The sequence below is a fragment of the Urocampus carinirostris genome, chromosome 6 (assembly GCF_059441175.1).
Source record: "Urocampus carinirostris isolate Australia breed hairy pipefish chromosome 6, RoL_Ucar_1.0, whole genome shotgun sequence".
NCBI lineage: Eukaryota > Metazoa > Chordata > Actinopteri > Syngnathiformes > Syngnathidae > Urocampus > Urocampus carinirostris.
Genome location: NC_142354.1, coordinates 21,307,001 through 21,320,181, shown reverse-complemented (window position 1 = coordinate 21,320,181; position 13,181 = coordinate 21,307,001). Strand labels below are relative to the sequence as shown.

Genomic DNA, 13,181 nt, shown 5'->3' with positions numbered 1-13,181 from the left:
GACCCCGTAACACCCGAGGAAGTGAGAGCTGCTCTGAAGAAGCTGAACACCAAGAAAGCCCCCGGCATCTGTGCCATTACCGGCGAGATGCTCAAGGCCGGCGGTGATGGCATGGTGGAGTGGCTAACCCGCCTATTCAACCAGGTGTGGGAATCGGAGCAGCTGCCCACCGACTGGACCAGAGGAGTCATCTTGCCCTTCTGGAAATGCAAGGGCGACAGGCTTGTCTGTGGAAACCACAGAGGCATAACCTTACTCTCCATCCCGGGCAAGGTCTTTACCAGGATCTTGCTCAGCCGTGCCCTTCCAGCAATCAGAAGCTGCCGCCGTCCCCAGCAGGCTGGCTTTATGCCCAACCGCTCCACAACGGACCACATCTCTGCCGTCCGTTTGCTGATAGAAAAGACCCGTGAATTCCGTAAAGATCGCCATCTATATATCGGATTCATTGATCTGAAGGCCGCCTTTGACACCGTCTGCCACTCTTCACTGTGGAACATCCTCCAAGCTCTCAGAGCACCACCCAAGATCATAGCCCTGTTCAAGCTGCTCTACAGCAACACAGAGAGCTGTGTCCGTATCAACGGCATTGACTCCGACTGGTTTGCTATCTCCAGCGGCGTTCGCCAAGGCTGTGTGGCTGCTCCCGACCTTTTTAATTGCATCATCGACCATCTGATGTTCAGGGTTAGTGAGCGCATCCCCGGAGTGTCTTTCGGCAACTACCACCTGACTGACCTGGAGTATGCTGACGACACCATCATTCTCAGCACTTCCTACAGCCAGCTGAGAGACGCTCTGGGCATTTACAGCGAAGAGGCAGCGCGGCTTGGCCTGCAAGTGAGTTGGACGAAAACCAAGTTCATGTATGTCGGTGATGGACCAGATCCACCTCCCATCCAAATTGGTAGCGACATCGTAGAGCCTGTCAAGAGCTTTGTATATCTGGGGTCCATGGTGACAGACAATGGGGACCTAAAACCAGAGATTCTCCGCAGAAGAGCCCTGGCAGCATCTGCTCTGCAGTCTCTCTGGAAACCACTCTGGCGGCACCAGACCATCGCACGCAAGACGAAGCTCCGCATTTACAACCTCGCCGTACTCCCTATCCTGCTTTATGGCTCAGAAACATGGCCCCTGAACGACACCCTGGCCACAAGAATCGATGGTTTTGATAGCAGGGCTCTCAGAACCATCGAGAACATCAGGTGGCCCCAGCGAGTCTCCAATAAAGAGCTCAGAGCCCGCACGTGCCAGCCCCAAGCATCTTCCTTGGTCGCACAACGCCGCACCCGCTGGTTTGGCCATGTCCTTCGTCTACCACCAGACCATCCGACACGAGCCATTCTCCAGTTTGACCCAAAGGCCGCAGGCTGGAGACGACCACGAGGGAAACCCCGCACTCGATGGCTCGACGTCGTTGCGGGCGACCTCCAACAACACGGAGTTGCCGTAGAGGATGCAGAACAGCTGGCACAAGACCGCCAGCATTGGAAAAACCTGGTTCATCTGGTCGGCTCAACGCACAGGGACGGGACCCCCCGACCTTCGCTGGAGCAATAAGGAAAGGTGGGTCTGCAAAATACATGATTCATCATGGATTTCTTCTTTTAATCGTACTTGAGAAATTGGAAAATAGGCTTTGACAGTCCTTGAAAAGTGCTTGAATTTGGCCATGAAAAAAAGGTGTAAAAACCCAGACACTAGAATCTTTTCACTAAATGCATTATTTAGAGAAAACAAATCTTGTCTGTTGTTCGAAGTTTCTGCTAAATCTAAGGGTCAAATTTGTTCCAGTTTTCCTCATTTGATTGGAATAAACACTTCCATTAAACATTTATTAATATTATTGGAATGTCAAGTAAAAGTACCATTACTTCAGAATAATATTACTCAAGTAGAAGTAAAAGTAGGCATCCAAATACATACTTGAGTAAAAGTAAAAAAAGTACTTGGTGAAAAATACTCAAGTCAACGTCGTATTCATTTTTTAGAACAACCCATCGGATCATCAAAGTCCATCCAATCAGTAAAAAAATGCATTTAATTTAAAAGGTAGATTAAAATAAGCTACCTAAATTCAAGTGCTTTAATAAACAATAATTTATAAATACTATGAATCAAATAAATAAATTGAGCCCATATAGCACCAAGCAGCACATTTAAAGCCCCATACTTATCTTATTTGGCTCTGCAAGCAGTACAACAAGGGAGCCCATGAACTTGAACAAAGGAGACATTGCATATTGGAGCTGTTGTTTCGCTCCCTTTTTAAGGGGAACATGCCTTTGATGTGAGGCCAGGGATTTTCCTCCTCGTCTGTATTTTCATAGCCCGTAAACAACTTTCCCCCTGCTGAAGTTGAATATGGTCACATGACGAGTATGCGACATTTGATTGATTAAACGTGGTAGCGCCTGACTAAGATCTGCTTCAAAATAAATGCGCCTTAGCAGAGACAGACAGGCGTGCTCTTACGTGGATGGGATTTATTAAGGAACGAAGTAACGACTTCAAAGTTGCCTAATGTAGCGGAGTAAAAGTACCTTTTTTTCCTGCACAAATTTACTCAAGTAATAGTCAAAGTATAGGAATTTAAAAATACTCCTAGAAGTACAAAACTTCCCAAAACGTACTCAAGTAAATGTACTCTGTTACTACCCACCTGCAAATTGGCAAATACATTCTCAATCAGTTAAACAATTTACATCACTCCTCATATATATCAGTGCTCTTCCATACAAAATATTGGAGAGTCAGAGACTGTTGGAGCCTCTCCCTAGAGTAGGATAAAGAGAGAGTTAGAAATTTTGCATGTCACATCGAAAGATTTTGAAACCGGTGACTCGTTTTAAAAAAAAAGAAAAGAAAAAAAAAGAAAAACTCAGGAATAGTGTAATCTAGAAAAATGTGTGGCCTTCCTTGTACTAAATCTGCAGAAACTCAATTCTGGCATGTTTTTCTTTGTTTTTATTCAAGGTGCAGGAGTGGCTATGCCTAAACTGTCAGATGCAGAGAGCTTTGGGGATGGATATGACCACACCACGTTCCAAGAGTCAACAACAGATACAACAGAACTCTTCTTCTCTTGCTGCCAAACCAGAACCCAAACCTGATGTTTCTTCACAACCTGCTCCCCAAGCTCAGATGACCCCCCAGTCTCAGTCAAGACAGACACATCCAGCTTCAGGCCCTTCGAAACAGACTGGTCCAGCTGGCCCAGGTCAGCAACCAATAAAGTTGCCTCCAGGGGCGGTGCCTCTCCCTGGCATGGCCAAAGCCCCGTCCCAGCCTGATTTGTCTCGAAACTCTCCCGCCCACCAACCCCACCCTCCCCGTCAGGACCAGACTCGCAGCGCAGGCAGCTCTCCTTCACGACAGCCCCCACCCCCAGAGCAGACTTTTGGGAAGCTGTTTGGTTTTGGTGCTTCGCTCCTTAACCAAGCAAGTACACTTATATCTGAGACCACTCAACCCCAGCAACCACCTCCAAAACAGACCCCTAAACCTGGTGGACCTCACGGTCAAGGGCCTGCCACACCTAAACACTCAGGACCTCCGTCTGCACAACAAGGGTCTCGAGCGGCACCTCAACATCAACCTGTTCCTTCAGAGTCCTCTAAACCCAAAGCTTGTTGTCCTCTTTGCAAGACGGTTCTTAACGTAGGCAGCACCAATGAACAACCTAACTATAACACATGTACCCAATGTCACTCCAAAGTGTGCAACATGTGCGGATTCAACCCCACTCCACATCTAGTTGAGGTAAGGTCCAATTATGGCCGGTGTGCATTAGTTCAATAATAATTAAATACCGCTTCAAACAGTAGGTTTTTGAGCTAAGCTTATGTTTTTTCTATTTTGCTTGACTTCCATGAACTAATTTAGAGCAACATCCTGCAAACTGTTTCTCTTTTTTTGTTTCCTGATCTATCGATAAACCTCCGTAAAAGATCCCGTGGGGTATTACTGCCAAGGGGTGTTTGTAGTTACGAATTTGCAGCTGTCCGTTGTCAGTGAGAAAATACCTGTGCGAATGATGGAGTGTTGTGCTTCAGGTGCCGTAAAATACCATCAATCGCATCTTTTCACCCGCCTTTACTTTGGATTGTGTTTTACTCCTTTGTAGGGTTGATTGTGGAAATTCTTGAGTTATGTTTTTGAATCCTACACATTTTCAATATAAATCAAAAGGTTGTGATCACATTGGACATTATACACACACACATATCATATATGTGTGTATATATTGTTTGTTTGTTTGTACATGATTCAGATTGAATCGTTTCTTGTACATGATTCAATTGTTTGTTTGTTTGTACATGATTCAAATTGAATCGTTTCTCCGGCGCCGTCACGAATGGCAGCCACTCCAGCAGCTCCCGTGTTATTTTCGATTGTTCTCAGTTATTTTCGATTGTTCTCAGCTTAGGGATGCTGCTGGAAAAGTGAATTTCCCTTTGGGGATGAATAAAGTATCTATCTATCTATCTATCTATCTATCTATCTATCTATCTATCTATCTATCTATCTATCTATCTATCTATCTATCTATCTATCTATCTATCTATCTATCTATCTATCTATCTATATATATATATATATATACATATATATATATATATATATGTATATACAGTGCATCCGGAAAGTATTCACAGCGCTTCACTTTTTCCACATTTTGTTATGTTACAGCCTCATTCCAAATTGTATTCATTTAATCTCTTATCTCAAAATTCTACACAAAATACTCCATTATGATAATGTGAAAAAGTTTTATTTTTTTTTACTTTTTTTGAATTTATTAAAAATGGAAAACTAAGAAATCATATTTACATAAGTATTCACAGCCTTTGCTTAATACTTTGTTGATCCACCTTTGGCAGCAAATACAGCCTCAAGTCTTTTTGAATATGATCCCACAAGTTTAGCACACCTATCTTTAGGCAGTTTTGCCCATTCTTCTTTGCAATAAGTCTCAAGCTCAATCAGGTTGGATGGGAGACATTTATGCACAGCCATTTTCAGATCTCTCTAGAGATGTTCGATCGGATTCAAGTCTGGACTCTGGCTGGGCCACTCCAGGACCTTCACGGAGTGGTTCTGAAGCCAATCTTTTGAGATCTTGGCTGTGTGCTTTGGGTCGTTGTCCTGCTGAAAAATGAACCTTCGCCCCAGCCTGAGGTCAAGAGCGCTCTGGAGCAGGTTTTCATCCAGGATATCTCTCTATATTGCTGCATTCATTTTTCCTTCTATCATGACTAGTCTGCCAATTCCTGCTGCTGAAAAACAACCCCACAGCATGATGCTGCCACCACCATGCTTCACTGTAGGGATAGTATTGGCCTGGTGATGAGCGGTGCCTGGTTTCCTCCAAACATGGCGCCTGGCATTTACACCAAAGAGTTCAATCTTTGTCTCATCAGACCAGATAATTTTGTTTCTCATGGTCTGTGAGTCATTCAGGTGCTTTTTGGCAAATTCCAGACGGGCTTCCATGTTCCTTTTACTAAGGAGTGGCTTTCGTCTGGCCACTCTACCATACAGGCCTGATTGGTGGATTGCTGCAGAGATGGTTGTCCTTCTGGAAGGCTCTCCTCTCTCCACAGAGGAACGCTGGAGCTCTGACAGAGTGACCATCGGGTTCTTGGTCACCTCCCTGACTAAGGCCCTTCTTCCCCGATCGCTCAGTTTAGAAGGCCGGCCAGCTCTAGGAAGAGTCCTGGTGGTTCCAAATGTCTTCCATTTAGGAATAATGGAGGCCACTGTGCTCATTGTTACCTTCAAAGCAGCAGAAATTTTTCTGTATCCTTCCCCAGATTTGTGCCTCAAGACAATCCTGTCTCGCAAGTCTACAGACAGTTCTTTTGACTTCATGCTTGGTGTTTGTGCTCTGACATGCACACTCAACTGTGGGACCTTATATAGACAGGTGTGTGCCTTTCCAAATCATTTCCAATCAACTGAATTTACTGCAGGTGGACTCCAATTAAGCTGTAGAAAGATCTCAAGGATGATCAGTGGAAAAAAGATGCACCTGAGCTCAATTTTGAGCTTCTTGGCAAAGGCTGTGAATACTTATGTAAATGTGATTTCTTAGTTTTCTGTTTTTAATAAATTAAAAAAAAGTTAAAAAAAAAACTTTTTCACATTGTCATAATGGAGTTTTTTGTGTAGAATTTTGAGATAAGAGATTAAATTAATACAATTTGGAATGAGGCTGTAACATAACAAAATGTGGAAAAAGTTAAGCGCTGTGAATACTTTCCGGATGCACTGTATATATATGTATATATATATATATATATATATATATATACTGGACTGTCTCAGAAAATTAGAATATTGTGATAAAGTTCTTTATTTTCTGTAATGCAATTAAAAAAACAAAAATGTCATACATTCTGGATTCATTACACATCAACTGAACTATTTCAAGCCTTTTATTATTTGAATATTGCTGATTTTGGCTTACAGCTGAAAAAAACTCAAAAATCCTATCTCAAAATATTAGAATACTTCCTCAGACCAAGTAAAAAAATAATTTTATAACAGCAAAACTAAATCAAACATTTGAAAATGTCCATTGATGCACTCAGTACTTGGTTGGGAATCCTTTTGCACGGATTACTGCATCAATCCGGCGTGGCATGGAGGCAATCAGCCTGTGGCATTGCTGAGGTGTTATTGATGCCCAGGATGCTTCGATAGCGGCCTTCAGCTCATTTGCATTTGTAGGTCTGGTGTCTTTCATCTTCTTCTTAACTATACCCCACAAATTCTCGATGGGGTTCAGGTCAGGGGAATTAGCAGGCCAATCAAGGACAGTGATGCCATGGTCAGTGCACCAGTTACTGGTGGTTTTGGCACTGTGGGCAGGTGCCAGATCATGCTGGAAAATGAAATCCTCATCTCCATAGAGCTTTTCAGCAGATGGAAGCATGTAGTGCTCTAAAATCTCTTGGTACACAGTTGCATTTACTCTGGACTTGATGAAACACAGTGGACCAACACCAGCAGCTGACATGGCTCCCCAAACCATTGCTGACTGTCGGAACTTCACACTGGATTTCAAGCAACTTGGATTTTGCTCTTCTCCAGCCTTTCTCCAGACTCTGGCGCCTTGACTTCCAAATGAAATGCAAAACTTGCTTTCGTCTGAAAAGAGGACTTTGGACCACTCTGCAACTGTCCAGTGCTTCTTCTCCATAGCCCAAGTCAGACGCTTCTTCCGTTGTCTTGAGTTCAGAAGTGGCTTGACCATGGGAATACGGCTATTGTAGCCCATTTCCCGGACACGTCTGTGAACTGTGGCTTTTGATACCTGGACTCCAGCTTCAGCCCACTGTCTTTGAAGCTCCCTCAAATTCTGGAAGCGGCTCTTCTTCACAATTTTGTTAAGGCTGCGGTCATCTCTCTTGGTTGTGCAGCGTTTCCGGCCACATTTTTCCCTTCCGACAGACTTTTTGTGGATATGCTTTGAAACTGCACTCTGTGAACAGCCTGCTCTTTGAGAAATTTCTTTTTGTGTCTTACCCTCCTGATGGAGGGTATCAATGATGGTCCTCTGGACAGCAGTCAGATCAGCAGTGATTTAGTTTACTGAACCAAGCTGAGTGTTTTTAAGGCTCAGGAAACCCTCGCAAGGTGTTTCGAGTTAATTAGATGATTCAGGTGATTAGTTGAATAGCCTACTTGTATACTTTTTCATGATATTCTAATATTTTGAGATAGGATTTTTGAGTTTTCTTAAGCTGTAAGCCAAATTCAGCAATATTAAAATAATAAAAGGCTTGAAATAGTTCAGTTGATGTGTAATGAATCCAGAATGTATGACATTTTTGTTTTTTTAATTGCATTACAGAAAATAAAGAACTTTATCACAATATTCTAATTTTCTGAGACAGTCCAGTATATATATTACGTTCGAGGAGCAGAGCTCACAAATACTAACATTGTACGTTTCTACTTAATTTTTTCAAAGGAGATTTATCAATGCCAATTATTGTCTATCTCTTTTTTAGCTATGCCATTGACAAGGCCCTTTGTTTGATCGCAGAAGGTAGAATAAAGGTTTTCCACCTGTTATTAATAGACCCTTGCTGACAGGGGATCAAGTTTTGTTTAAAAAAATTGGCACAGATTTCACAATTCAAGATTTTTCGGGGAGTAAATGCAAACGTTCAGATTTTAAATGTAAATGCATTGGTTCAATAATATTTAGATTCTACTGCTTTAATAAGTAGGTTTTTGAGCTAGGCTTTTAGTTTTCATTTTCTCCTTTTGCTTTAGTTTCCCTTCTATTTTACGAGACATATTGACATCACAATTTGAGTTGTAAAGCTTACATCATTAGTATTTTCTTTGTTTGTTATTTAAGAATTTGACTTCTGGATCATAAAGCAAGCTTGAATGGAAGGATTACATACTCCTGTTTTTCTTTTTCTTCTGTAGAACTGTAGTATGTTAACATCAGCAATTTAACACGTGTACTATTTTCCTTGTATGATTTTGGATTAAAAAGTAATACACCTATACAATAGAAGCTTTAGCTAGAATGAGGAAGATACGTCATGATACAGTCTTCACACAAGTCAAACATCTCTCTCTTCCTAACTGCATGTGAAGACAAATAGAAATAAAACCATAACAGTTAGGCTTAATGGCCCAGAATAGTTGACAGCTCGGCTTATTTCAGGTCAAAGTGAAATTTCACTTCTGAGCCTCAAGGTTGGATGTTGTTGACATGGAGAGAGTTGTCTGCCTTTTAGAGGGAATCAAACAATGGAATACATCTACAAAATCTGCGCAAATAATGATTTTATAAATCAGTGTAACCAAGGGGTGTAAACGTTGAAAATGGAGTTATACATAATGAGATCTGTCAACTCTTCCCCCTTTCTAGCTTTTATCTTTATTGTTGCAGACAAACACCAGGCAGTAATTCACCATTTTTTAGATTGGCGGTCAAGTTTTCTATTGGAACATTCAGTAGGCGATCAAATTGAAAATTGTGTAAACCTTTAATATGTGTTCTGGGTGTGTCCGAATGTTGGGAGTGGGTGAATTTGGGGATTTTCGTATTGATCCGATTTAAGTAAATACATGTTATTTTCAATACCGATAATTTTTGCTTTGAAATTTCATAAATCAATAAATAATAAAACTTTCCTCCTTGAGTTAGTTTTTATTAATGACAAACACAGCACAAAGATTTTAGGGACTAAAATGTTCTATTTTTTACCATATAATAACTATGATTCAAACTTTAACAGTACACAAAACAACTGTTTCAGGACAAAAGCTAAGCAAGTTAGATACAAAAACAGCAATGTAACAAAAATTCAAAGATAAGAATTTCAACATCAACTATACCTTCCATTAGAAAAAAAGTCAAAGTTCAAATTGTGTAAACGATACGATCTAAAACACTTTAACAGTATAAAAAAATGAAATACTTATACTAAAGCAACTGTTACCGAGCAAAACGACAAGCCCTTTTGGCTCTGTTGCCACAGCGACAACGAGTTTCCAGGTTTTTGTTCAGGAACAGCAACAAGTTTACATTTTTTGGATCCTTGCTCTCGAGGGTGAACTTTCATGTGTTAGTGTAAACCACTGTATCACACAAATGAGCGGCATTGTCCTTTTCTGTTGCCACGTTTCCAGTTTGCATCTTTCGTATTTAGCTTCTGATAAGGGTGCGTTTGTGGATTTGGCCCTTTCTTCTGCCTGGCAGGCCAGAAGCAGCAGCAGGACAGGTAGGGAGAGGTGCTAAAAGTGTGCCTGACAGTCACCCACTCGGGCTTAAACATAGAGTGGTCGAGGGCGCTGGGTGAGAGGGATAAAGAAATGTGCTATCAACATATAGAAGTGGCGCTTTTAGGAAATTGGTGGAAGCGTGAGGTATCGAACCCAGGACAATAGTCTCGAACTGATCCTAGTACTTACCGATATTTGGATCGGTCTGTTTACTTTTTGTCGAGCTTGCTGACCCGAACGTTTTGCAGTTCCACATGTTCATGCTTTGGCTATTATTCTTGCACATAATGTTCATCTGGAACCAAGCTAAGCCCCATCCTTTTGGCAATTTTTCAAAGCTTTTTTTTGTTCATTCTCCAATTTGTAACATACAGAGCTGTGCTAGCACCCTTCAACAAGTCTAATTATGCAAATGAATTCCAAATGAATGACAGAAATAATCACAGGCATTCAGTAAGACATTGCTATTTTTCATGGCCACAACTTGTTCTCCTTGGTCTCTGCTTGTCACACAAGCTACAGTACAGGCCATTCATGGATCACTATGGAAACAGCGAGGTGGTTTTGTGTTTTCCAGATTTGCCTTTCATGCTTCACAGTGTTTGGAGCGACCAATCTACCGAACTTTTAAATGACTTTTACTCTGTTATTATGTGGCTTGTTTTTCTACTTCATCTGTCACAATCCAAAGCTCATAGCAGAAAAGGGTGCATTCATTTATAGGGCTCTGCACACAGTTTGTGTCAGTTCCGATTCTAACTGGCGGGTAGTATGTTGCTAAATGCGTTAGGAAGATAACGTTTCGAATTTGGAATCAAAATTGATATATATCGTATGTTAGACTCAGTTGTCATCCGCTTTCAATCCATGACAACTTGACTGTTCTCTACCCTCGTTTTCCAAGCCCCCACTGGTCTGTAGGATTCAGCTGGCTGTCTCACTAGGCCAGGTGACAAAACTCAAAAGTGCTCCGTCACCACACCTTTCCACTAGACTCTAGTGACTAGAGGCATCTTGTCTACTTCAAATATATACACCTCATTCTTATTCATATCCACATCTGCTAGCACAGATAGCGGCATCATATTCTTCTGTAGATGACATTTTACTTTTCTTTACCAGATAAAACCTTTTTTTTCTGATAAAGACAAACATCTCTTAGTGTCAGCAATGTAAGATAAATGTCTCTATAGATTGTTTTGGGGTAATAATCCCTTTTGGAAGGTGTACTCTATGCAATCATCTACTTTCTTGATTTTGTTCGTTACAAAAGACGAAACTGCCAATATTCAAATTTCTTTCCATGCACGTGTATATTGCCTTTATCCATTCATCCATTTTCTGCACCGCTTATCCTCAGTAAGGTCGTAAGCGTGCTGGAGCCCATCCCAGCTATCTTCAGGCAGTGGGCAGGAGACACCCTGAACTGATATTGATATTGCCTTTATGTTGCATGAAAAATGTGTTTATCATACTGTCAGCATAGTAAGAGAAGTTTCTCTTTATTTTACCAGAAGTTTTTGTGTTTGAAAAAAGATAACACCCAACACGTAATCACCAAAAAGGATACTGTATTTTTAGATTGAACCACTCTCCAAAAAAATGGTCTGGAAAGGGATGGGCGCCGCAATGATTTACTTGCCCAGGAAACACCACAGAAAGTAGTTAACAGATACGTGAGCTGCGAGAGCATACTATCTACAGTACGGGTGGGCAATACTTGGAATTTTTGTATTGATTCAATACAAGTAAATACAGGGCAGCATTAATCAATACTATTTTAAGAGTGATCTGATAATTTTTGCTTGGAAATGTCAGAATTGTTGAATTATTCGCTCCTTGTGTGTTTATGTAATTTTGTGCCGTTGCCACAGTAGCTGACTACACTGCGCTGTGCTTCCTATTTACTTCTGTCATTTACTTCTGGTAAGGCTGGGAGGATAAAGCTGCATGCGCTTTCACTCTCCTGTTTTCCTCTTTATTGCCTGGCAGGCAAGATGTAGCAGCATAGCCAGTGGCCAGGTAGTGTAAGGGGCACTGGAGGAGAGAGGGCAGACATGGGACCAAGTCACACATGTGCAAGTCTCAAGTAAGTCTCAAGTCTTCACCTTCAAGTCCCAAGTAAGTCCCAAGTATTTTTTTCTTGGGCAAGTCAAGTCACAAGTCAAGTCCCGAGTCTTAGATTGCCAAGTCCAAGTCAAGTCACAAGTCATAAAAACAGCGACTCGAGTCGACTCGAGTCCAAGTCACTAAGTCTCAAGTCCCCATGTCTGAGAGAGGGGGTGCGCTATCCAAGTAGAAAAATGGCGCTTTGAGGAAATTGGTAACCGGGCTAAGTATCGATCCCAGTAAAATAGTATTAATCCCTTCCAAGTACTTGCTTAGTATTGATTATATCAATAATTTGATCTGCCCAACCCAAACATACAGTCCTATTTCTCCATGTAAACATTTTTTTTGTTCTTCTGGCTCAAAATATTAATAATTTAAGTAAAATTATTCCAGAAAATTAGCAAACTTACCTATGATTTTATGATGCAGTGCAGTGATGAAAATATTGAGCTACTGCCTAGGACCGTACGGGTGCTTGAACTTTAATGTTGTGTCATTAAGGATTTAAAACCGTTTGAGTTTTGTGTGAAGTGCTTTAAACGCTTGAAATTGTTTCTCCACAGGTCTGCTTAAAAATGACGCAGACATTGGTTCGCTTTGCCATTGCATTTCTTCTTCCCTCGTGATTAACGGCAGCTGGTATGAGTTTGTATTGCATTGTCTTATAAAGCTTCATCAACCCCTGCCCAAGAGGGCAAATGCATGCTATAAATAAAGAGTGCACTTTATGTTTATGAGTGCATGAATTACGTATAAATTAGGGACATTTATTATGGGCCATGCAAAAAATTTGAGTTGGGTTTCCCAGTCATAAATTGTCATAGGAAGAACTTCCTGCAACTGAAAGTTTAGGCTACATATTACCAACAATTCTACTACGGGGAAAGATTTGCCTGAAAAATATTTACACAGATATTGCTCAAATCCCTAAATATATTCGCAATTTACTCAAGATTTAAAAATCTAATTTCTCTATAAATGCACAAGCAAGATTAAAATGGCATGTGTAAATCACTGATATATTTGTGGCCCTGCAAAATTGAATGGTACTGGAAACATTGGAAAAATTGGCTTTGAAAGTCCTTAAAAACATTTTGAATCTGGCCATGAAAAAGGTGTACAAGCCCTGTACTGCCGACATGTATGTTTCCATATTATCAACTTTGGTACACACTAAAATAAGAAATTCTATTGGTAGTGAAGGTTATACAATAAAATATTTTCGCAAAGTGAAAATATTGAGGCCAATATAGTTCCTTCCAAACGACAAGATGTATAATTCATTTTGTCATCCCCACTCTTCTCAA

The 13,181-nt window shown here is 41.0% G+C and overlaps 1 protein-coding gene across 2 annotated transcripts in view; it reads left to right on the top strand.

Annotated features, from left to right (window-relative positions):
• The window catches only part of bsnb (bassoon (presynaptic cytomatrix protein) b), a 108,847-nt gene that overhangs the window by 27,969 nt on the left and 67,697 nt on the right, over positions 1–13,181 (top strand). For both annotated transcript variants that reach the window (XM_088338261.1, XM_088338260.1), the window contains exon 3: positions 2,980–3,765. In XM_088338261.1, coding sequence (XP_088194387.1) covers positions 2,980–3,765 — 786 coding nt within the window. The remainder of the gene's footprint in view (positions 1–2,979; positions 3,766–13,181) is intronic.